Below are 25872 nucleotides of genomic sequence, written 5' to 3'. Positions count from 1 at the left end.
GGCACTGTCTCTCTAGCATAGCCAATGCTGCATATCCCCGTGTCAATCTAGCTCTGGCTGCTGAACCCATGGTAAAGCGTGTGGCTGCTGCAGAGAAGGTAACCCCTAGGTACACGTATGATGTCACCACCTCCACCTGGCATCCTGCGAGAGTGAATGTCAGCTGACTCCTGCCCTGTCTCGATGTATGAAAGACCATAACCTTGGTTTTCCCAAGGTTCACAGTAAGACCCCTCTGTGTGCAGAAATCATGGAGGGCATGTAGATGCTGCTGTAGACCACCTGGGGACTCAGACACTAATACAATATCATCAGCATAGAGCATAATATGTACTGAGGTACCTGCTAAATCAATTCCATCTCCGCCTCCCCGTGTAATGAAGTCAGCCACCTCATCAATGTATAACCCAAATAGCGTGGGGGAAAGTGGGCATCCTTGCTTCACACCAATGGTGCTAGCAATAGTCTCGGACATACCTCCTGGACATCTGACTCGCCCAAAAACCTGCTCATATAATGCATAGATGCCCCATGTCATATCTGCTGGTATGCCAAGAGACTGCAGGCGCTGAAAGAGCCTCTCTCGTGGTACTGTGTCAAATGCCTTGCGGAAATCCACAAAGCAGCAATAGAGCTTTCTCTTCCTCACTCTGGCCTGATCAATCATACATCTCAAAGTGAATACATGGTCAGTGGTAGAGAAAGCTCTCCTGAAGCCTGCCTGCCCTGATGAGCGTAAACCTGCTCGCTGAGCATATAAGCTAAGTTCCTACTCCAGCACTGCACCATAGAGTTTGGCCAGCACGTGGCCAACCATAACCGTCCTGTAGTTGCTCGGATCGAGCATATCCCCTGTTTTGTGAATCGGCACAATGGTGTGCATCGTCCACTCCGCAGGCAAACCCTCTGCTAGTGCCCTGTTAAACAGGTGTGCAAGAAAAGGAGCTAAAGAATCTACTGCATATATGAGATGCTCACCCTGCAGGCCCATATGGTCGGCGGCCCGTCCATGCTGTAGGCGGCGGATAGCTTCCTGTACCATCGAGTGGGTAAAGAAGCTAGCTGTGGTAGGTCGAGGCTCCTGTGGCTGAGGTATAGGTGGCTGCTGTGGGGCATGGTATAGACCCTCTGCATATGTGTGCCATGTCTGTGGGTCTGCAATAGGTGTCGGGGTCCGGGGCTCTCTGAAGTGCCGCCATGATGTAACATGCGTTGCGGAAGCGTGTTCATGATTAACGCTAAGCAAAGAAGATAACGCTAATCCTATGTTTAGCAATGACACAAAAGAGAGGGAGAGAGAGAGACCTAATCTACTGTATATTGCCAAAACATGCTATATATACAATGATCTTGCTGATTCACAGCTTCATGATGCATACCAAAGATCCTTGCAACCCTCTACTTGCAATCGGACAAGAGAAGCTCCTGTTGATCCACCACTGTGTCCTTGCTGCCTTGCAGACTCTGACAAATGGATCCTCTTGATCTTTGAATGATGATTCTAATGAATGCCTAATGATCCTATTTATAGGAAAAAGGAATGAATTCGTAATCAAGTCGGTTTTGCCTATTTTCCCCACAAAACATTGTCCAAACAGTCATATTTTGTGTCCAAACTATGCCCAAAAGGTGTCCCAACCATTGGGCTATGTCTTGGGCACTTCCGGGAGCTTGTAGGGCTGCAAAATCTGCTCTAAATCTGCCCCTAAATCTACCCATATATTTGCTTATGAGAATATACATGTCTATGAGCATTGGCATGAACGGATGCACATGACATCCCCTTTTGCTAAGCTTGGAGCACTGGGGTAATCCATACACCTTTGCTCCGTTTTCCTTCTGGTCCAATTGAAGATTGCACTTCATATCCATTGGCTCAATCCCCAAGCTCTCTAACTTGGTCTTCAAGTTCTCTGGCTTGGTCTTTAGATCTTCTGAAAACTCCTCTGAAATTGTCGAGATGACCTCATCCTTCTCCAAATAGGATTTGGAGAGATCCACCTCCTTGGGAACTATCGGGTTGACCTCATCCTCCTCCAAATAGGATTTGGAAAGATCCACTTGCGCGAGCTGTGGTTCTGGTTTTGGTTTGGCTTCTGGCTCTAGCTTTGGCTTTGGTTCTGGTTCTGGCATGTGCATCCCGGGTAATGGCACCTCCTCGGAAACACCTCTTTCTGTGATCACGTCTCCCGAGAACTCTTGTCTTAGAAGCTCTCTTTTCGTTGGGTAAACGCTCTCGGTCATGGGCTGCTTTACAACCCTAGGTGATTCCTTCTTGGCCTTTGTTGATGCTGCCATGAATTGTGCCCATGTCTCCTTGAGTTGTGTCCATCTTTGCTCGTATAGAAGTGGGTCTTGACGCATCTCTTCTTGAAGCTCTTCTATGAGTTGTTGCCTAAACCTAGCCCCAACGATGATTTGTTCATACTGAGCATAGCGTTCTTGTTCCCTTTTGTATCGTTCATCTTCCTGTCTCCGACGACTCTGCAAAGTCGTGAGAAAGTCATCGTCCATTGTCTCTGAACTCATGATATTATTTTGCTGTTTTTTCTGTTGTAATCAGCCCAAAAACCCTAACTCTAGAGTTCTACATGCTTTCTAAACTCCCTAGGATCATGCTAGGCTGAAAACTAGACTTTCTAGCACTATACTATGCTGAAAATGAGCAAAAAGTTGATGCAAAAACGCAGATTTAACGCGAAAACGCAAACCCTAATCTTGCTCGTAAACCCTAAAATGCAAACCCTAATTTCAGAAACCCTAATTCAGCATGCACCAAATATAAGCTAAGAATTGTCCTAGGATGACCTAAGCTCTGATACCAATGTAACATGCGTTGCGGAAGCGTGTTCATGATTAACGCTAAGCAAAGAAGATAACGCTAATCCTATGTTTAGCAATGACACAAAAGAGAGGGAGAGAGAGAGACCTAATCTACTGTATATTGCCAAAACATGCTATATATACAATGATCTTGCTGATTCACAGCTTCATGATGCATACCAAAGATCCTTGCAACCCTCTACTTGCAATCGGACAAGAGAAGCTCCTGTTGATCCACCACTGTGTCCTTGCTGCCTTGCAGACTCTGACAAATGGATCCTCTTGATCTTTGAATGATGATTCTAATGAATGCCGAATGATCCTATTTATAGGAAAAAGGAATGAATTCGTAATCAAGTCGGTTTTGCCTATTTTCCCCACAAAACATTGTCCAAACAGTCATATTTTGTGTCCAAACTATGCCCAAAAGGTGTCCCAACCATTGGGCTATGTCTTGGGCACTTCCGGGAGCTTGTAGGGCTGCAAAATCTGCTCTAAATCTGCCCCTAAATCTACCCATATATTTGCTTATGAGAATATACATGTCTATGAGCATTGGCATGAACGGATGCACATGACACATGAGACAGGGCTATCTCTACTCATGAAGAAATGAAAGATCTCTAGCTCCTATATCTCTGCGAAGGCCCGCCTTTTGCGGCGAGTAAGTCTCCTCATCTCTCTCCTCGACTCCTGCTCTGTGATGGCTCCCAAGGCTCTCTGTATGCGGAGTCGTGAGTATAGGGCTCTGCACTCGTCATCATACCATCTGTTCTGGGGCATAGTCCCAGGTCTCGCAAGCTCTCCTGAGTGTACACGATGTGGGAAGCTCTGTAATGCAGCCGTGTGTAGGAGTGATGCGAGCTGGGTTGTAATGGTATCCATAGATGCCAGGGGATCCATGAGTAGGAGCCCATCCTCTACTCTGCCAGTGTATATGTCTGCCATGTCATGTGTGAAGTAGATGGTAGTGTATGGCGTCGGTATGTGGGGGACTGGTGATACTGGTGATCCGGCTAGTGAAAATGCCAAGTATGTATGATCTGCCCCAATAGGACGAGGTGGAATGGAGAATGAGGTGACAAGCTGTGATGCCTCCAAAGACCCCATAATGTAGTCTACCACCGTGCCTCCGGTCCGTGTATGACCCCCATGTGCGAAGCATGTCAGCCCTCCTGATCCCGGCCACTGTAGCATCCTGTATAAATAACGAGACGATGCCTGCTCCCAACTCTAGTAAGTGGTCCCCATAATGTCCTCTGTCTGGTCCAGTGTCCTCTGATGCCCGACTAGCCCCTATCTCCTCTGGATCCACAGGGTGGAGGATCTCCATGTCATCATAGTCATACACCTCACATTGTCTGCTCTGTGTGTGGGCATTGAAGTCGCCCGTAAGAAATACTTCCCCTAGTGTAGAATAATGCATAATCTCCTCTGACAGACAAGTGTATGGCGAGGCTCCTATCTCCTCCTCCTGTGGCATGTCCTCTGTAATGACATAGGAGGATCCTGATGGAGAAAAGTAACATAGAGCTATGTATATAACCCTGTCCTATGAGAGCTATAAGCTGATCCACATGTATCTGGCCTCTGGATCCTGTGCTACCACTCTCAGTCTCCCCTGTAGCTCCCGTCTGAATAGGACTGCTACTCCCCCCGACCCTCTCGAGGTACCCTGGCGTGTGGTCCTCCTGTATGCTGACTCCCACTGGAATCCCTCTACTCGAGGTAGCCCTCTCTCTGGGCTCTGATGTGTCTCTGTCAGAAGTATGATGTCTCTCCCCACCATAACATGCTCCAGTCGTCCAGGCTGCACCCATAGTGAACCATTACAGTTCCATACTGCTATGTGTATCTCTGTCAGTGGCCTGGTCTGTGTCCCATAGGCCCCAAACCGCTAATCCATGGGCCGGCCATCAATGATGACCCGACCATCTCGATAGAAGGCCTTCTTGCCTTCTCTCCTCGCGTGTAAGACTCGTGGCATGCAAGTTCTCCTATGCTCAAGCTGCATCCTCGTGAGATCATCATCCAAGAAAATAGGAGCTCCCTCTAAACCCCGTAGTATGACCCTCTTCCTCATGAAGGTGACCCTCTCCGTCTCCCCTGCAAACTGAAGGATGAGGGCTCGCTTGCGTGTTGAGTCTTTCCCGGCTCTCCATGCTTTGGTGAAGGGGAGAGGGTGCTCTTCCTTGTAGCCGAGCTTCATGCATAGAAGCTGTCCATCTTTCTCGGGAGTGGAGTCGGGTGTCTCGGCTATACCTGTGACTCGAATGTTGAGGCGGCGGGCATGCCTCATCTTCTCCTCCTCAATGGTGGTGTGAATGATTTGGTTTTCTTCCCTTTGAGTTTCCTCCCTCACTTCTTTGCGGATGTTCTTCTTCACCACCTCGACCCATCCTGACTGCTTGGCTTCGAGCTTTCCCTCCATGTCCTTTGTGATCTCCTTGGAGATCTCTTCTTTGATGGCCGTGAGAGTGTTGTCATTGATCTCCCCTTCTTCCTTCTCAGCATTCTTGATGGCTACCATTTCCACTTTCAATGCACTCACCTCCTCCTTGAGTGCCGTGTTCTCTTGTTCGAGGTTCGTGACCCGTGCTTCGAGAGCTATGATGTGCTTGTGTAGTTTGTTTTCCACCTCATTGAGGTTGGAATCGGATGTCTTCTTGTTCTCCTTGATTAATGCCTTCATTGCCATCTCAAGGGCCTCGAGTTTCTCTTGGAGACTCGGGGCCATTCCTCCAAATCACTCTGCAGTCCTTCCCACAGGCAGGGAGGAGAGAGAGAGAGAGAGAGTTATGTTGCTGCCTTGGGCGCCTGAGCAAGGGTGGGTGGGGAAAGAGCGCCCAGGCGAAATGGTGGGCAGAGAGGCGAACTGGCGAAATGGCAGGCAGAGAGGCGAACTGGCGAAATGGCAGGCAGAGAGGCGAACTGGAAGACAGGCGAAATGGCAGGCAGAGAGGCGAACTGGGCGGGCAGGTGAACTGGCGGGAGAGAGAGAGAGAGAGAGAGAGAGAGAGAGAGAGAGAGAGAGAGAGAGAGAGAGAGAGGGATCAAGTCAATAGATGGTTGCAGTTTCAAGGTTGGACATTCAATGGCTAGGTGTCCAAACTTGTGACATGTGAAGCATGCTCTTGCAAAGACACCCCATTTCAGCTTGAAAATTTTTTCACCCATATGCACATTCTCTATTTTCACACTTATAGAATTATGGGTGGGTTTATCAGTGTCTCATAATATGCAAAATCTATTACGGTTTCCCATTATAGGTGGTGGGCATATCATTGTACGCAATTCTTTGGTTAGAAGTGGCAAAGCATCACTAAAAACTAGTGGAAAGTCCACTTCCACCCATACAGGACAATGCTGCTTAACCAATGCCTGATAATCCTTGGTGGGAGTCCAAGGAAGCACATGAACCATCTACGTGCCATAAAATAAAGGGGATTTTTCCAACAATTGTTGTTTATGCATCATGTCAGATGACACAACCTCAAAAAAACCCCTAGTAGCATAATACACACCCTCAACAAAGCAACCTCCCAACAGTTTTTTCAGCCATTGAGCCACATCATTTGCAGAGGGCATTTTGCCAAGAAAGAAAAGTATCATTGCTTCCTTTGAAAATTTCTTGACCTTGGGCAAAATCATTTGCACGGGAATTTTGCATTTTAAAGTGGGTTTAGGCTTATCCCATGCAACCTGATTTGCCTGAAAGTCCTTATGCAAAATATCATATGATAATTGTGCATCGAGATCAACATGTTGAGCGCCAAATTGTTTTGTCTCTTTCATTCTCTTTGGATCTGAAGCATCATGAGATTTTTGTGTTCTAGGAGACTCCATTAAAAATACAGAAGCGGAGACACACACAGAGACTTTGCTATGAACAAAACTGGCAAAAGGCCAGCAAAAGCAAGAAAACCTCGAGAAGAAGGAGACAGATAGCTCTAGCAGGCAAGCAAGAACCGACGAGAGCTGAGAGAAACGATGAGAGCTGAGGTAAGGGCAGAAGCAGAAGACCAAATCAACAAGGATTGGCAGCACTGAAGGCACGAACGGAAGATGGAAACGGCAACAATGAAGGTCGAAGGCAGGATCAGAGGACTGCAACGAAAATAGGAAGCATCGACAACAATGATAGCAATAGCATCAACGACAACAACGCTAGCGTCGACAACAATGACTCCATACACACTTTTTTAAATATTTTATTATTATTATTATTATTATTATTTTTGTAAAAGCTAGTTTTCTATTACCAAAAAACAATATACATGGGGGGGGGGATGTACTTTAGAGAGAAGTCATCCAAGGAGGAAGACTAAAAAACAGTAGAGGAAGACTGGCCCAGGTCCTAGCCATGAGTCCCCTTGACATCAGGGGCGCTCGGGCATTCTTCAGACCTTGGCAGCATGGCTTTGACCCAGTAGCGGCCGAGCAGGGAGAGCGCCTTTTCCATGTTACAGTTTGCTTCCCTGGACTCCGCCGCGAGTACCTTCCGCTCCTTTCGAGGCTAGGAGCACTGGTGGGCTCGGTGCTCGAGACTGGGCCCACTGCAGCTTCAATGGTGGCTAGAGCAGCTGGGCTACCTTGGGTCAGAGTTTTGGTTCCTGACATCTCCTCCCTTCCGAAGGTCATTCAGCTACCTAGGATAGGGGGGGGATGGATTGATCAGAGAGTGGAGTTCTCGGGGCTCCCGAACCAGTGCTTTATTTGCAGACAGGTCGGCCACCTGGCCAAGGCCTACCCTCGCAGGAGACCTTGACCTTCACCGCAGCAGCAGGCCCCTGATGGCCCGCCGCCCACAGATGCGGCTCGGCAGGCAGCCTCCGGGACACCTGCTCAGCCCACAGAGACCTCGGAGTGGCAGCCTGGACAGGGGCGCCGTCGAGGGAGACAGCCACAGCAGCACGCCCAGGGACCGATGCAGCAGCAGCCACAGTTTCAGCATCACTGGGTTCCCGTGAGGAACAGCTTTGCTCCCCTCTAGGAGGAGACCCCAACGTCAACTGAGGACCAGCACCCCCTCCTTCGCCCCCACCCCCTCCTCCTCCGTCCCCCCCTCCCACCTCGCTTCCACCTTCGCCTCCTCCCGTCCCTGCTCCGGTTTCGACAGCGGCTCCTTCCCCACCCCCTTCTCCCCCCCCTCCTCCCCCCCCACTCGCCTCAGCTCCTCGGGAGGCCCTGGCAGTCCCCTGGCGTTCACCTGCAGTCCAGAGGGCTCGAAGCACCGACCTTGCTCGAGCACCGCAGAGGAGACTTACCATGCCGATTCGGGCTTCACGAATATCCTCTATCCGCAGTCGGCTGAGTCGTCTCGACACTAGACAGGGCTCGGAGGCTTTTGATTACTCCTTCACACGGCTTTTTGGAGCAGAGGGCCCCCATGAGCCAGCACCCATCAGAGTTCATGTAGTGATACCTCCGGCCCGCGGGGAGGAGGCACTTGATTCAGCGGTGGCCTTCTCATTCCCTCTTTGTGGCCCACGCGACCGGGAGTGGACTCTGGAGCTCGCTCTTAGCACTTTGAAGACTCGGCCAGTTGAGTTTTCGCACCATGTGAGCGATGTGGAGGTGACAGATGTGATAGGCCGACTATGGGAGTTGGCTCATTTTTTCATTGATCCTGGGAGTGTGGATGCCTCACGGATTCGACATTTGGTCGTTCGCATAGTGGCAGACTTAGCACGCGACCCTGGATATGTATGCATACACGAGGTTGCTCTGTCTGAGCGGGAGACAGTCGCCATGGGACACAGCCACCACTGGCGCCTGATCCGAGATTCTTGCAGCACACCGGGTGGGCAGATTCGTAGCCGCTCGGATGGGGACTATTCTCCATCCAAGCCGCTCGCGAAGGCCCACCGTACGGCTGAGACAGCATCCACCTCAGCAGGTCATCCATGAGGATCATTTCATGGAATGTACAGGGCCTTGGCGGCGCACATTATATACGTTATCGTGGTTGCTTGAGGCAGGAGCTTCAGAGATGCCTGGTTGGGGGCAGTATTGATATTTTGATGATGCAGGAGCACCATTTGGGTGAGAGCAGGATCCGGAGATATGGTTCGGTGATGCGTGGTAGATGGGACACCTTTTGGTCTGCAGGGTTTGGCCCCTTGGGTGGGCAGGGAGGAGTATGCATGGTCATTGCGGATGTATGGCGGCGGCAGGCCTTTGTGGATCGCGGGATCATTGTGCCTGGTAGAGCACAGTATGTCATTCTGAGGACGCATGATGAGCTCTTTGGCGTGCTTAATGGCTATGCGCCCAACCATGCTAGTGCCAGACAGAGTTCTAGACCCAGGTTACGGATGCATTGCCAGAGGCCGCACATTGGTGTGTCGGGGGAGACTTCAACATGCTTGAGGACTCGGCCGATAGGGTGGGAGGCAGTCATGTTACAGTGCACGGTACGGAGCTTGTAGCTTGGGAGCGATTTGGCATGACACTGAGGATCACTGATGCATGGTAGCATGAGGCCTTCTCCCGCTCTCAGGACAGTCTTAGTTTCTCTCGGTCGGATCGCCGGCAGGGAGGGACTAATCTATCACGAATTGATCGCTTTTATGTGGGCGACAGGTTAGGGGAGCGAGGGGGCTCCGTTGGCATTCTCGCTGGCACCTCTTTCTCAGACCATGCACCAGTTATCTTGACACTTGAGGAGAGGACATGGGAGACCAGCTTGCAGTTGAGAATCCCAGAGAGGGTACTTACAGATCCTAGTCTCGTTGAGGACATTGAGAGGATATGGCATGATAGTCAGAGCTTTGACTAGGATGCAGCAGGCCAGTGTGCCCAGGGACTCATCGAGCTCAGCTCTTTTTTGCACGCTGCAGCCTTGACACGGTTGGGAGAGGCTCGCGAGCGGGAGCGTCGGCTGAGACGTAGCCTTGCTTCGCTTCAGCGCCTTCAGGAGCAGCAGCCTACATGTGAGTGGGTGGCGTCCCAGCTGAGCCAGGCACGCCAGGAGGTTAGAGAGGTAGAGGAGCAGAGACATGAGTTTTACTATCGCCGCTAGGCCTCTCAGTGGACGCAGCTTGGTGGTAGAGTGACTGGGGAGTTTTTTGAGATTACTGGGCCCCGCCATGCTCGAGCAGGAGTCCGCCAGCTTGGGAGGCCGGACGGATCGGTAGCTACTGAGCCCGAGGAGATCAGAGCCATTGCCACTGGGTTCTATAGAGACGTGCTTTCAGCGGAGCCAGCCACTGAGGCTCGGGATGCTTGCAGACAGACTGTGTGGACCCATGTGCAGAGGAGGGTCATAGATCGTATGCGTACAGTTCTGGGTGAGCCTCTCTCAGAGGTTGAGCTTGCTGAGGCCTTGAGGGTCCTTCCGCGCCATAGTTGCCTAGGGGAGGACGGATTGACGCCTGCCTTTTTTATGCGCTATTGGGACCTTTTGGGGCTAGGCCTCCGCAGGGGCTTTCAGTATGTTTTGGACACTTGGGTGATGCCACAGACCCACAGAGCTTTCAGAGGGCTTGATCTTTCTTATCCCCAAGGGGGAGAGAGTATCAGATGATATTCGACATTGGAGACCTATTACGATCCTCAATACTGTCTACAAGGTCTTAGCAAAGGCCTTGAGTTTGAGGATCCAGCCCTTCCTGGGGGAGTTGATTCATGCTACCTAGACAGGATTCGTCAAGGAGCATAGTATCCTTGACAACATTTTCACCTTCTGGGAGGTGACGGCCCGAGCTAGATTTCTTGGTGAGGACTTGGTCTCGTGATGCTTCTCGATTTTGAGAAGGCATACGATAGAGTCGATTGGGGTTTCTTAGAGGGCACTATGCTTCGCCTGGGCTTTGAGCTAGGTTGGATTCGAGGGGTGGCAGCTCTATATTCCACAGCTCGTAGCTAGGTGCTGATTGCAGGAGGATGGGGGCCGAGTTTTGAGTTGACCAGATCAGTCCGTCATCAGGGGTGTCCTCTCGCCCCGTTTCTTTTTCTCTTCTTTGCTGAGGCTATGAGCATGTATCTGACGGCAGAGGAGGTTGGTTTGAGAGGACTCCAGCACCCAGTCCAGGGGGAGGACCTGCTCGATGCTGAGTTTGCTGATGACACGGGTTTATTTTTGCATGGCCAGGAGGCCAATCTTCAGCGGGCAGAGTAGTCGCTCCAGGTTTTTAGTGCAGCTTCGGGAGCATTGATCAATTGGCCCAAGACAGTGGCCTTTTGGATCAGTAGCGCTCCCACTCCGGCATGGAGCCCAGACCCGGGTTTTAGATGGATTCCTCCTGGCACAACAGTGCGATATTTGGGATGCCAGATTGGACTAGATTTGTCACCTGAGCAGCAGATTGCCCCGCTTCTTCTGAGCATTCGGAAGAAGCTTTTGTATTGGAGTACAGCTCGGCTATCCTTGGCTGGGAGGGTGGTGGTGGCAAATCAGGTGCTTTTAGCGACCATGTGGTACATTACGTCTTGCTGGATCTTCTCGAGCTCTTGTATCAGCCAGGTACAGAGGCTGATCAGGAACTTTCTTTGGTCTGGGCGGGATGGCCAGCCAGCCCGGGCTAAGGTTGCTTGGGCAGTTATTACACTTCCGATGGCCCAGGGAGGCTTGGGCATTATAGATCAAGTTGATCAGAGTAGAGTCTTATTGGGGAAGCTTATTGTTCGGGGGCTGCTTCCAGGCGCTGAGCCTTGGAAAGAGCTTCTTTTGCAGTAGCTGCAGGCTCAGGCTCCCCCAGTAGGGGGCACTTGGGCACCAGAGATACGATGCATCTTCATAGAGACGAGGAGGACAGGCCTCGGGAGGAGAGATTTGCCTTGAGCATCCTGAGAGCTTGGGAGTTGCTGAGACCAGGGCTCTCTCAGAGACCTCCTTCTTGTGATGAGGAGCGGGCCAGACAGCCGCTCATCTGGAGCCTAGCGGTTCGCACAGAGCAGGGTCATATGCTGGGTTCTCGGCCTCGTCTAGCCTGGGGACCATTGGCGGCAAGCCCAGCACGTAGTTTTGGAGATTGGCAGGCCTTCTGCAGTCTCCCAGAGGAGATCCAGGTGGGAGTGGCCTAGTCACTTCAGAGAGGGGTTGATTATGAGGGATGACATTCAGGAGGCACTCACAGAGGAGTGGTTCACGCCTCTCGAGCACGTGGCCCCACGGTGGATGGGAGCCTTTACATAGTTGGAGATCCTGATTCTGTCAGAGCTTGCACTGAGGATGGCAAATGCCTCTACTATGAGATCCAGGATGAGGGCAGACTTCAGAGAGTGGAGGTGGAGTCGCCTTTGGTTGCAGAGTGCATCTTTCAGAGGATACGGGTAGTGGCTGCCGCTTCTCTGAAGTGGCATATTGACCCAGACCCTGCAGGCCTTTCACACCACTTGGCGCAGCGGCCCCTTCTATACCCTACACGCGGGGTCCCCCCGTTGGCACTATAGGCCACCTGTTTGGCTTTTCCCCCCTCCTATTGTATGATATAGCCTTTCAATTCTTTGTACTGATACTTGTACTTTTCAGCACCTAGGGAGAGTCTCCCTGGCTGCCTTGCTTTGTTCTCTGCTTTGTTTTCTTATGAGCAGAGAGGATCTTTTGTAGCCCTATGGGCGTTTTTATATAACTAATGAAAGGATCTTTTCTCGGGGAAAAAAAAAGCATCCTGTGTAGACATATGCCATGCTAGTGGATGTACCAGATCTCTAATCAATTGATCTGCTGCTGGAATAATTTGCCCTGATCATAGCAATGCATGCCAGTCACAAACAAGAGGTCAATGAAAGCAGTTTGGACTTAGAAAAATTGATATGAAGTTCAGTTGCTTTACCGAATAATTCCAAAGTTTTCATGATGCACTTGAGATCATTTGGATCATTTTGAGGCATGAACAAAGAATCATCTGCATAGGCTTGAGCCACAAAATGCGAACCATTGGGTAATCGCAAACCATATTAAAGGATCCATATACATCAAAAGTGGATGCGTAGCAATCGCATAGAGCAATGCACTAAGAGACCATCCTTGACGCATAAATTTTTTTAAAGTCCACTGCGATGAAAGATCACGACCAAAAACACACTAGGCTGTACTATCTCTATATGGCTAGAAAATAGCTTGTTGCATTTTACAAACAAAGTCCATTGTAGTCATGACCTCAGCTATGTAATCCCATTTACTGTATCAAAAGCTTTAGCCACATCCACTTGCATAACAAGAACATCCTGAGAAGTATATTTGGCATATTCCATTGTCAAATATACATTAGCAATATTGTCCATAATTTGTCTTCTGGGGACAAAACTATATTGTTGTGGATGCAAACCTTGGAAAAGCAAATCACCAATATGATTTGCAAGCATTTTAGTTGCCAATTTATAGATAACTGGCATCAATAAGATTGGTCTCCAATCATCAAAAGATTGTCCCAATGCTTTTTTAGGTACCAAAGTGACAAGGCCTTCTTTCCAAGAATCAGGCATATATCCTGTTTCCCATGCAACATTAATCATATTCAAAATTGGAAGTGTAAGCTCATCCCAAAAAGCAACAAAGAATTCAACTGCTAGACCATCCCAACCAGGTGACTCCCAACGCCCCATACCATATAACGCATGTGTCAACTCTTCCTCAGTGAAGGGGAGATCATGCCTTAAAACAGATTCACTGTCAACATTGGAGTGCACACATATCAAGAAAAATTTCCTAGCATCAAGGACATCAGAATCCACACGAGATGAACTTTGGAAGATGTGCTGATAATGATTGACACATTCAATTGCAAGTTCATTTTTATGGATGCCCATGTGTCATCAAATTTCTTAATACGCACTATTTTATGTTTTTGCCTATCAGTATGCAAGGTTTTGAAAAATTGCTTAGATGAAAAACCTTTATCTTGGAGTTGCTTACATCTCGATTTGATTTGCTATTTTTGTATCTTGGCTTCACATAACACATTTTGTTGATCTTGTGTAAGAGTTTGAAGATGGTTGAGTGACATGAGTGATTCGATTTGTCTCTTAGCCATTTCAACTCTTTGCCTGATGTCTGCAATGACTATCTACATTTGTTGAACAAAACGAAACCAAACAGTGTCAACAACATCTAATAACTGAGCAGAAAGTGGAGAAATGGCATCATGTACCGAAGCTCTGAAGGCATCATGCAAAAGATAGCTGTTATTTATGTGTAACATCTTTGATGTTGTGGAGGAAAGGGCGTAGGAAAATATAAAGCCAACCATGGTGGTGAATGATTAGAGAGTGTCAAGGCATGATCAACCCAAAGCTTGCATGAAAAGGAGTCATATTGTCGAGTATATAACAAATACCATTTGTCCAATCTAGCCCAATATTGAGTGAGAACATTATGGCGATAAGGGAAACCTAGAGTGCCAACCATAGTAGAGAGCCAAAGATCAGAGGCGTCTGTTTACAAAATGAAATTGTCCCAAGCCTGACGCTCAACCTGTAACATATGAAAAAAGCCTGATGTATTATCCTCCCTTTGTGGAGAGTTATATAAATCTCCACAAACAAAAGCATTTGACAACTAGGGATAGGAATTGAAGAAATTCCAAATCCTTTCCTGCTAATGGGAAGATTGAGATGCATATCCTCCTACATATTGGAAAATTTCACCCTGCAAAGTACATTGTGCAATGATACATCGGCCCGTACGTGCAATGGCCAAGTGGAGATCTTCCAATATTCTAATTTGTCCTGAATTTTGTTTAATACCCAAGATATTTGTTGCTTATTTCTGATTTTCCAGCCAATGGGATAACCCAAATGTCTTACTATGTTTTCCGGATAAATAATCTGGCCGGGCCACAGGATAGCATGCCAGTCACAATGCTTGAGAGGTAAGAGTTTTGATTTCTGAAAATTAATTTTTAGACCAGCTGCCAACCCGAAATCTGAAAGAGTATCCATCAATAGGCGAAGCTCCAGAGGGCTGTTCTTTGGCATGAAGAATGAATCATCTGCATAAGCCTGTGCAATGAAAGGTCGTGAACCAAAAATCTGAAGCCCCTCTAACTGTCTAGTATCAACCAGATGATCCATATAAAGAAGCAAAGGATGTGAAGCAATAGCATAGAACAAAGCACTGTGAGGGCATCCCTGTCGAACTGATCGTTCCAGAGTCCAAGACTCAGACAAATGATTCCCTATAAAGCATTGAGCAGTGGAATCTGAGTAAAGCCAATATATGACATTAACTAGCTTTGGCCCAAAACCAAGTTTAGACATGATTTGGTGAGCCAAAGTGGAGTGTGATCAGATAGTTGTTGAGAATAATCAGTCCACATTTGACATGTATAATCATCATATTGCTGAGCATGAATAAGATACCATCTATCAAGCCTGGCCCAATATTCTGTAAAAGCATTATGATGATATGTAAATCCCAAAACTGAAGGGTGAGTTGCTGTCCATAAATCTGCCGTATGAAGTGATGAAGTCATATGTTCCCATTGCTGGATTTCAGAGGGTAGCATATGGGATTTATGTGTGGTATTGTGCTTCCAGTGAGGAGAATTATTGAAGTCACCACAAAGTAGAGCATTTGAGGACCAAGGATATTGCTTTATGGAGTCCCACATTTGAGCTCTGGAAGCTGAAATTTGAGAGGCATACAAGGAGCCTATTTCAAAAATCTCTCCATTGATCATACATTGGATAATCATCCATCGGCCACAAAGATCATTATATGCTACGCAGGGCTGCAGATCATGTCTGGCTAAAATGCACAGCCTAGAGAATTGTTCAGATCCTGCATAAAATATATCATATCCTGAAAAGAACCCATGCTGGCCAGCAAAAGAATGCTGATTATGCTCTTGCAGACACACAACATCTGGATGAGTTTTATTTATATAATGCCATAGGAGCCTCCATTTATGCTGGTTGCAGAGGCCCTGTATGTTATAAGAAATACATTTAAGAGAAGCACGCATGAAAATATGTACAAGAGATGAGCAGTCCTCAAAGAGAAAGGGAGGCATCAGGCCTCTGCCATTGCCACAGGGTCTTGCTGACCCTCAGAATCCAATTCCCTGACTAGATCATCTTCTTCACAAAGTGGAATACCCTTCTTGACTGCATTGACCCATGCCTTTGAGATGGGGCTGTCCGAAGAGGTAGAAGGTTGACCAGGAGATGGAGCAGAAGCAGATCCTTACACACACACACACACACACTGAGAAAAGGATGTACAGACAAGAGTATCGAAAGACAGAAGCTGGGTGGAGGGAAAAAGCAGAGGAAACAATGGAGGCATGAAAAAAACAGGCGGCGGGTCGGCGTGCAGCAATAGTAGGCTGGCACTGCATAAGGTAGCGAAAGTTGACCAAGAGCTGACACTGTAGAGGCAGCGAAGGGCGAGGGAAGCTGGCGCTGCAGAAGCAACGAATGGGCAGGACAGCTGGCGCTGCAGAATCAGCACACTGCGGCTTACGCTCCAGAACAACAGAGGGTGGAAGCAGCCACGCGGCACTGCGGAGATGAGTCAATCTCATGAAGAGAGAGACAGTCATATAAAGATTGCTGAAGAGAGGAACGGAAGAACGAGTAAGCATCCAAATGAGGCCCAGCAAAAACTATCCTGTTGCGAGACTGCCAGGTAGTCCATAAAGCCCAATAACGAACCCAATCAAAGAAGACTTTATAGGATCTAAGGGGTGATGGGAGAAGACCGAAGATCCAAAAGTATTTCCCAAAGGGTGCCTGTCGGAAGCGGGCTCTCAAACGTGCAGCAATCTGATCCAAAAAAGTCATGGTGAGAGGACAACTCCACAAAAGATGAAAGACTGTCTCTTGAGAAGCACCACAACTATGACAAGTTGAAGGTGCCAAAAGTTCACACACACACACACACACACACACACACACACACACACTCCACCAGAGTCATACACTCCCTGATTGTGAGTCGTGACCGTGTTGCACTTTCCCGTTGGAATCCGGAGCGATTGCAGAGGATGGAGTCATACACTCCCTGATTGTGAGTCGTGACCGTGTTGCACTTTCCCGTTGGAATCCGGAGCGATTGCAGAGGATGGCGCAAAACACAACATGCCATAATTTAGTGGAAATGGGTTCATGGTAACATGTGGCTCCAACTCCCAAAAGATTACCTAGCAAAACGGATAGAACTGAGGAATCTGACCCTACTGTAGGCTTAGCACTTTTGCTCGAGGCTCCCTTTCTAGGGAGAATCTGGTTTTGCACTCTCCACCAGAACATCGGTCATAGTATCCATCTCAGAACTGGCACTCTCCTTCACTGGAATACACTTGGCCAGCTGGGGAGAATCTGGTTTTGCACTCTCCACCAAAACATCTGTCATAATAATATGTATGCTTATTTGGGTCTTGCTTTGACACTCATGAAAAAATGATAATTTCAAAGACAATCAATTGACAAATCTGAAGACAATCAATGGATAATGCTCTTTATGGTAAGCTGCAACTATGCCTGTAAACGTGTGGCATTTTTTATCAGGTGCTAACACTGATGAAAGAGAGGCAAAACGAGTTTGGTTTTGGGCATCTGAGAACCCATTTAAGCGACATTGATTCTGCTCTTCATGGTGGGATTCCCTTTGGTGCTTTGACAGAAGTGGTGGGTCCTGCAGGTTTTGGAAAAACCCAAGTAAGATTTTTCTCTTGTAAAAAATTTAGAGAAGTTCATACATATTTGTTGTGATGACCACCTCTGTATAGATGGGGGTACTGGAAGAAAGATTGATATTTTTGTGCGTGTGTGCGTGCGTGTGTGTCCCTCTTTCTAGCGTGAGCCCTCACTTGTTTGCCTTTATCAGGACAGCAGCATTTGGGCACTGGACACCAGCTATCCCGGATGTTATTTTTGGGCATTTTCAAGGCCGCATACCTGGCTGTCCATTTTCTACCCATTTGATTTCTGACTGGCAGCAGCTTTTGACACATTCATCTTGGTTTGGCCGCCCTCCGGATATGGGCAACTCGCTTTGTCAGTAGAGTCTACACTGGAGTCGGGTCTTTGATTCCCCTTTGGCACTTTTTCAGCCTCGTAAGGCTTATTTTTTGCATCGTTTGGGCATTTCTCTCGTGGATGATGTAGTGGCTGCACACTCTCTTTTCCGCAGGCCCAAACACGGTTTCATCTGGGGATGCATCACCAGCCTATATGGCATGCTATCATTGATTTGCTACAGCCTTTCCAACCAGTGCCTCACATGTTTTTTCTCTTCCACTACTTGATTGGAAGTTTGATCGGGAGCTACCAAGTTATTCCACTTTCTCTTTTGCTGATTTGTCTGCCAAAAAAGCCTGCCGTCTTCTTCTTCCACAACCATGGATTCAAGAGCATGGCAATCGTTTCTGGCATTTGGATAGGCCGCTTGGGTGGTGGAAACCATGTCTTCATCGTATATGGAAAAGTAAGCTTCCCCTCAAGCCAGTGGGTCTTTCTGTGGCGATGTCTGGTGGGTGCCCTTCTAGTGGGTGTCCTTTTGGCTGCCCGGTGGATTGTCTCCTCGGTTTGGCCTACTTGTTCGCATCCGCGCGAGATGGTTCTACATCTTCTTTGGGCTTGTCCCACCGCTCGAGATTTCCTGGCTCGTTTGAAAACTCTTCTCCATACCCGGTTTCCCAGGCTTTCCTTTGGCAGGCACTTTTGGCTTTGTGGTAGATATCCCTCTACCCCCGATTATGCTCTCTTTTTTCGTGGTGCCGTTATTGGGCGTTATGGAGTTTATACCATGCCCGCAACACTCAGTTGTCTGGACACACTTTGGTGAATGTCTTCGCCTTTTTGAGATTTTCCTTACTCTAGTCTCTCCAAGATGCCCACTTTCTTGGAGACCTTTCCACGGCCCAGTTGGAAGTATTTTATCACTGCTTTTAGTTTTCCATAGTAGCTCCTCCATGTCGGGGAAGCTATGAATGTACATTGTATTTATAATGAAACAGTGGTTTTCACAAAAAAAGTGTCCCTCTTTCTACATGTCTATACGTTGCTACTACTTCAGAGACCTTTTGCTTATTATATGTTGCCAGCTTGTTTTTTAAATTGATGGTAAATTTTAAGCTGTCAAAGTTCAGATTCAGCCGAATGGCTTTAGAGAAATTTGGATGCCTTCCAGGATTTTTGCATTGAGCTGGACGTCATTGTTAACCTTGGTAAAACCAAGGTAATGGTCTTCAATACCTCCCACCCCTTCACATCGAGATTGAGCTTCACATATAGAGGGGATTCTATGGAGATTGTCTCATTTTATGTCTATCTTGGTGTCACTTTCAATGGACCACGCTTCACCATGGTGCAGCACGTGCCAGGTGACACGCAGATATGCAGCCTTGAGCTTACTTGAGCGGTAGTGCTTCCAGTCACATTTCGTGGAGCCTAGGATAAAGGGTTGGCTTTTTGAAACCTCATCATTGTTGGAATTTGGGTTAGGGCTGAAACAATGCACACACACAACATAGAGAAGCTTGAGAGCACACAAACTCACTAGATTAGAATGAACAAATGTGTGCCAGATACAAAAGATAAGTACACACCTAAAATGAGTAGATAAGAGGGTGTACATACGCACGGGAAAAAAAAGCCCCTAGTAAGGGAAAAAGTGCCCCGGTGATCCTAAGTGTGTTCACACACATCACTACCATATAATGCTACAAATCCCCCCTGGAGTGATGATGTGAACATGTACAGGGTATGGCTAATCAATCCTGAAAAGGCACTAACTTCAAAGCTTTACGAAAAGCTTCGAACTTTTTACGAGAAAGAGCATTCGTGAATAAATCTACCATGTTGTCATGTGTAGGCACATGACCAAGCTAATCTCTGTTTTGCAGAGAGTCTTTTCCTGACATAGTGGTAATGCACCTCAATGTGCTCAGTGCGAGCATGAAACACTTGGTTTCTCGCAACTGCTAATGCGCTCTGGCTGTTAGTGAAAATCGTAGTGCTGGACGACTGTCCAACACCCAAATCAGCCAAAAGATGTCTGAGCCACACACACTCAATTGTAGATGTAAAAGCTGTCCTGTACTCAGCTTCACAGCTGGAAGTGGCCACTGTAGGTTGCTTCTTGCTGAGCCATGATATACATGAATCACCAAGGCGAAAGCAAAACCCACTAGTGGACACTCGTGTGTCGTAACATCCAGCCCAATCTGAATCACTGAACTTGGCATCCCAAATATCTAGCAGTACATCCTCTGTTGATCCAAGTAAAACCAAGCTCTGCACCCCAATCAACTCTCGGTGAATCACTAACCCAAAAACCAATAGATTTGTGCCAATTAATGAGTGCCCCTGCTGCCAAACAGAACTCCTCTAGTAGCTACCTTGAAGGAACATAAGCATATATGTGAAGCCTCCAAAAACAGGGCTGTGTCATCAGCTAACTCAGAGTCAACCAACTCCTCATGACTACGAAGAGGCAACCTCAATCCTGAAATACCAACAGTGGAGCGGAGAAAGATGCTCATGGCCTCTGCAACTATGATATATAATAAAGGGGCTAATGGGCAGCCCTGTCGTACTGAGCGAGAAATACCAACAGTGGAGCGGAGAAAGATGCTCATGGCCTCTGCAACTATGATATATAATAAAGGGGCTAATGGGCAGCCCTGTCGTACTGAGTGAGAAATCTGAAACCGCTCTCCTCTATCACCGCAAGCAAGAACTCTACTGTGGGCATCACGATACATGCATGAAACTCCCTTGATCCATCTCTGAGAGAAGCCCATATGACTAAGAGCACCCTCAAGATAGTCCCAATCCACTCTATCATAGGCCTTCTCAAAATCCAAGAACAGAATGGCCAAGGGCTGATTGCTCGCTTTAGCCCATTCGACGGCCTCCCAAAATGAGAAAATGTTATCAAAGATGCTCCTGCCGTGTAAGAATCCATTCTGGGTATCGTGAATAACATTCTGCAAAATTGGCTGCAATCTGATGCTCACTGCCTTAGCAAGAATCTTATAGGCAGTCCCAAGTAAGGTGATAGGTCTCCACTGGCCAATCAATGTCTTATCCCCGCTCTTAGGAATAAGATAAATAAGCCCCTCAGTGAGAGAAGAAGGCATAGAACCCGTGTCCCACATCTCCTGCAAAGCCGAGGTTATCTCAGCCCCAATCTCAGAGCATGACTGAACTCCTGCATAGAAAAAGGGGCATCCAGAGCAGCACACATCTCCTCGGTGATCAAATGTGGCAATGCATTCCAAACCTTCCTCTGTGTCCTGTGTCTCAGATCAGAATACGGCTCAGCACTAAGAAGGTGGCAGTAGAAATCGGTGGCAATTTGTCTAACCATGAGAGGATCTGAGTGAAGAGTGCCATGTGAATCCTGCAACTGTCTGACACTATCTTTGGCATGAGATGGGCCGTGAGAAGCAAAGAAATGTTTGTTACATCTGCCACCCATCTGTGTCCAAAAGGATTCCTGGGCATGGAAACGATACTTCGCGGGCTGCTCAAGAGAGTGATGAAGTTCTGCTCTAATAGTACATAAAGAATCTGCAACCCATTGAGCATGAGGATGTTTCTCGTGCTCTTTCTGCAAGGCAACCAATCTACGTCTAATAGCCCTTTCTAAGTCCAAGGCCTCTTGCCTCTTAGACAGGGCACATGTGTGATAAAAGTCACTAAGATCACAGAGAGCAGAGGCCAGGCTTTGAGAGGCCTGTAAGAAGTCATGAGATCTCCAAATATCAAGCATACGACGCGATAGTTCTGCATCTGAAAACAAATGATCAGGGATGCGTACATGGGGTGCTGATCCATGGCAATTCGGATCTCTAATACATAAAACCACTAGGCAATGATCCGATTTGGAGGTGCCTGGAGCAATCAAAGTATGTCCACCTCTGTCAAGCACCCAATCATCCACATAAAATCTGTCTAACTGTGCATAGATACATCCTACATCTCTTATTCTGTTAGACCATGAATAAAGAAGAGTGGATGGACTCCTCAAAATATCATCCTCATGCCAACAATCTCTACCATGAATGGAGAGTATAAACCTCTCCCAAGACGCTCTTTCAAGAGGATGCACCAAGCCCTCATGTCCACCTCTTTTATCCGTTGGCATCTCAACCATGTTAAAATCCCCACCAATAATCCAATGGTCGACAAGAGGCATCAATTTGGAGGCCCTGTTGGCTAGCATCTATGTACATATTGATACATATATAGAGAAAACACTGTTACAACAACATATCTCTCTCTTCTCTCTGTTCATCTTTGCATTTTGCACATTTCTTAATAAAGGCAGTTCTTCCAAATGTTACATTGGTATCAGAGCTTGGAAGAAGTCCTAGAGGTGGTGCATATTTGGAAAACGCAGTACAAAGGTGGCTGTTTTTGGTCCAGTCAGGAAAACACGGCCAAGTGGGTCTCAACATCAAGTATCCCGGTGGTGGCAGAATGAGGGCATCCATGGGGTATAGAGCTTCCATGTGGGTATCATGGGGTATGAAGCCCTAGATGTTCAGCTCGACAGCCATGGTACAAGGATGAGGGGAGAAACAAGGGGTTGTAGATTTTCAAGAAGGGATTACACTCTCAGCCCAAGAAAGGTACAGGTCTTCAACTCAAGGAGGGGACAAGAAGGACATGCGCACGTTCCTCAACGCTAAACAGAGCATTAGACATTGGAACAATTTAAGGTCGTGCAGAGGTTTTCAAGACAAGATCCAAGTGGTCAAGAGTGCTTCAAGTTTTGGAAGTTGGATGCCAAGGATGGAGTCCACATGCAGTAAAGGGATGATGACAATCATCCAGAAGGAAGGTGGAATTCCCTTCATAAATCTTAGCAGGAGGGGATGTCACATGCACAACATGTGGACATACTTAATCCCCAGTTTTAGGCTGTGATTAGTCACCTTTTGGTGCAGTAAACAATGAGGATTAATGATAGGTATTTTACCCAAGGTAGTCAGAAGAAGCTGGAGAACATAACGTGGCAGTTAGGCATTTTACGGGTCTTTTGTGTAAGGACCTGGCCGACAACAATTGCATTGGCCGGCTGCAGCATAGGGGTAAAATGGAGCCTATCCCTGATTGGTGGGACAGGCTAGGATCTATGTACATATTGATATATATATATACAGAAAACACTGTTACAACAACATACCTCTCTCTTCTCTGTATTCATCTTTGCCTTTTGCACGGTTCTTAATAAAGGCAGTTCTTCTACATGTTACAGACCATCTCCATAGGACTGAGAAGCGTTGGATGGAATACTACTTTATGCAGATGATATCGTCCTCCTCTCAGACTCAGCCGAAGGGCTTCAGAGACAGTTGGATGCCGTACATGACTTTTGCACTCAGCGGGACCTCTCTGTTAACCTTGGTAAAACCAAGGTAATGGTCTTCAATACCTCTCACCCCATCACATCCAGATTGCGCTTCACATATAGAGGGGATCCTCTGGAGATTGTCTCATCCTATGTCTACCTTGGTGTCACTTTCAGTGGCCCATGCTTTACCATGCTTCCCGCAGCACATGCCAGAGTGACGCGGGGATATGCAGCCTTGAGCTTACTTGAGCGGCAGTGCTTCCAGGCACATTTCCAGGAGCCCAGGACGAAGGGCTAGCTTTTTGACACCCTTGTCACACCAACCTTGATGTATGGAGCAGCTTTTTGGGGGCCAGATTGTTACCTAGTATGTATACCTTGGGATCACTTTTGCTGGACCTAAGTTCTCGATGCGGAACGCGGCCGACGCTAGATTGATGAGGGGATATGCAGCCCTTGGCTTGCTAGAGAGGCAATGCTCATAGATACAGTTTCAGGAGCCGAGGACGAAGCTTTGGCTATTTGATACTCTAGTTACACCTGCACTATTGTATGGTGCCCCCATCTGGGGTCCTAGCTTATTGTAATACGCGGAAGCTCTGGGGGTCTTCTTTCAGCCCTAAACACCACTTAGAACATGCTGATGCAAAACGCAGACATGAAGAGAGAGAGAGATATGTAGGAAATTCAGTATATTCATATAGTACAAAAAGGTACTCCGTCCACAGCCCTAAGCTGCCTTGTAAAAAGGGTGAACATCACCAAAATCTGCCCTACTCTAGGACCCTAAGGATCCACTCCATAAAGGAATGAATGACTAACACAATGAGCAACTTATGCTATTTATAGGGGGAGCTGGCCGACTGCTGTCGGACCAGCCGACTGGTGCTTGGATCCCCAATAAATCCTGGTCGGGCTGCGCCTCTTCATGACCTGAAACGCTTACTGCAGCCACCATTGACTGGTACAACCGACATCTTCTGGGTGCAGCAAACTGTCCCACACTGGCCACTTTAGCACCCTATGCTCCATCTTCTGGTTCTATTGCTCTTTTTCTGGTTGGCCCTTCTGGATTAGCCCTGAGAAGGTACATGAGCATGTCATGCACATGACATCCCCCTCTGCTAAACTTGATGATGGGATTCCAACCTTTTTCTTGGATGACTGTCATCATCGCAATCTTTTCCCGAAGTCCCTCTGTCATCCATCCATCCGTGGCAACCCTTTTCTCTCTGAAAGCCCGGCCTGGTCTCCAAAACCACTCTGTCTCAGATTAAGATCTATGCATCTGTTCCATCTAGTCCACAATCCATTCCTACCCTGACTCTGAACACTGTCTTGGTCTTCATTCCTGAGAAATGAGTCTGGCACTCTCACATCACCCCTTGGAGGATAATCCTCCCTTGGGACCGTTGCCCAAGAACCATGGCTTTATGCAACACCACCAAAACAAACCTCTTGGGAGCTCTTCCCGATTTTGTGTTCCTTGTCTTGGGCTTCGTATTCGTGTACTTTCCTGTACCTTGGACCTGTACACCATCATATGGGACTGAATCAATGTTTAGCTTTGCTGAGCCTGATGCTCTGATACCAATTTAATACGCGGAAGCTCTGGGGGTCTTCTTTCAGCCCTAAACACCACTTAGAACATGCTGATGCAAAACGTAGACATGAAGAGAGAGAAGAGAGAGAGAGAGATATGCAGGAAATTCATTATATTCATATAGTACTCTGTCCACAGCCCTAGGCTGCCTTGTAAAAAGGGTGAACATCACCAAAATCTGCCCTACTCTAGGACCCTAAGGATCCACTCCATAAAGGAATGAATGACTAACACATTGAGCAACTTATGCTATTTATAGGCTCTTGAATCAATGGAGGAGCTGGACCAGCCGACTGGTGCTTGAACCCCCAAAAAATCCTGGTCGGGCTGCGCCTCTTCATGACCTGAAACGCTTGCTCTGCAGCCGCCATTGACTGGTACAGCCGACATCTTCTGGGTGCAGCAAACTGTCCCACACTGGCCACTTTAGCACCCTATGCTCCATCTTTTGGTTCTATTGCTCTTTTTCTGGTTGGCCCTTTTAGGATTAGCCCTGAGAAGGTACATGAGCATGTCATGCACATGACACTTATACCATAGGAGGAGACAGAGGAGAGAGCCGGCCGAGACAGATATAGAGGAGGTATATGATGGGTGGAAGCCGATGGAGAGGCCCCTAGTGGCGATGATCTCACGCATGATTAGGAGTAAACCATCAGTGCCACATGAGATTGTGCGGGCAGAGATGGGGGTTGCACCGATAGTGACAGCGGCTCTATTCCAGACAGTGACATACTGGCATAGGCTATGGGAGCTTCCACCCCCCGGCTAGCCCTGGAGTCCTCGAGACAGTTGACACTTGAGGGAGATACAAAGTGTTAGTATGCACAGGTAGGCACTTGGTTTGGCATGCACGGTATGCAGATGGAGGCAGTCCCCCCCTTCCAGTACAGCATAGAGGCCCCGTCATTTGCTCTCAGCCGCATAGAGCGGAACGGGGTTATCAGGAAGGACATTGTCAGACTGGATACTCAGAGGACATGGAGTTCACCTAGTCGTCCACTGGGGACAAAGATGGCCTTCTACAGAGATCACCTCCTATGCCTAACAGAGGATGGGTTCATCATCCATCCACTCTACATGGACATACACCTATCCTTTGGGGTGAGATGTGCGATTAGCCAGATCCACACCTCGTCCCACCAGTCGAGAGTGGAGACTGCCAGATATGGGCCTAGGGCAGCCGCAC

General features: G+C 47.8%; 1 protein-coding gene across 4 annotated transcripts in view; it reads left to right on the top strand.

The window, feature by feature from the left end:
• RAD51B (DNA repair (Rad51) family protein) overlaps positions 1–25872 on the top strand; it is a 108703-nt gene that overhangs the window by 38148 nt on the left and 44683 nt on the right. For all 4 annotated transcript variants that reach the window (XM_086793196.1, XM_086793194.1, XM_086793193.1 and 1 more), the window contains exon 3: positions 17281–17430. In XM_086793196.1, the coding sequence (XP_086649322.1) occupies positions 17281–17430 (150 nt within the window). The remainder of the gene's footprint in view (positions 1–17280; positions 17431–25872) is intronic.

The sequence above is a fragment of the Cibotium barometz genome, chromosome 59, assembly GCF_041138505.1.
Source record: "Cibotium barometz isolate CiBa-2024 chromosome 59, ASM4113850v1, whole genome shotgun sequence".
Classification (NCBI taxonomy): domain Eukaryota; kingdom Viridiplantae; phylum Streptophyta; class Polypodiopsida; order Cyatheales; family Cibotiaceae; genus Cibotium; species Cibotium barometz.
This window is presented reverse-complemented; position numbering and strand designations above follow the sequence as displayed.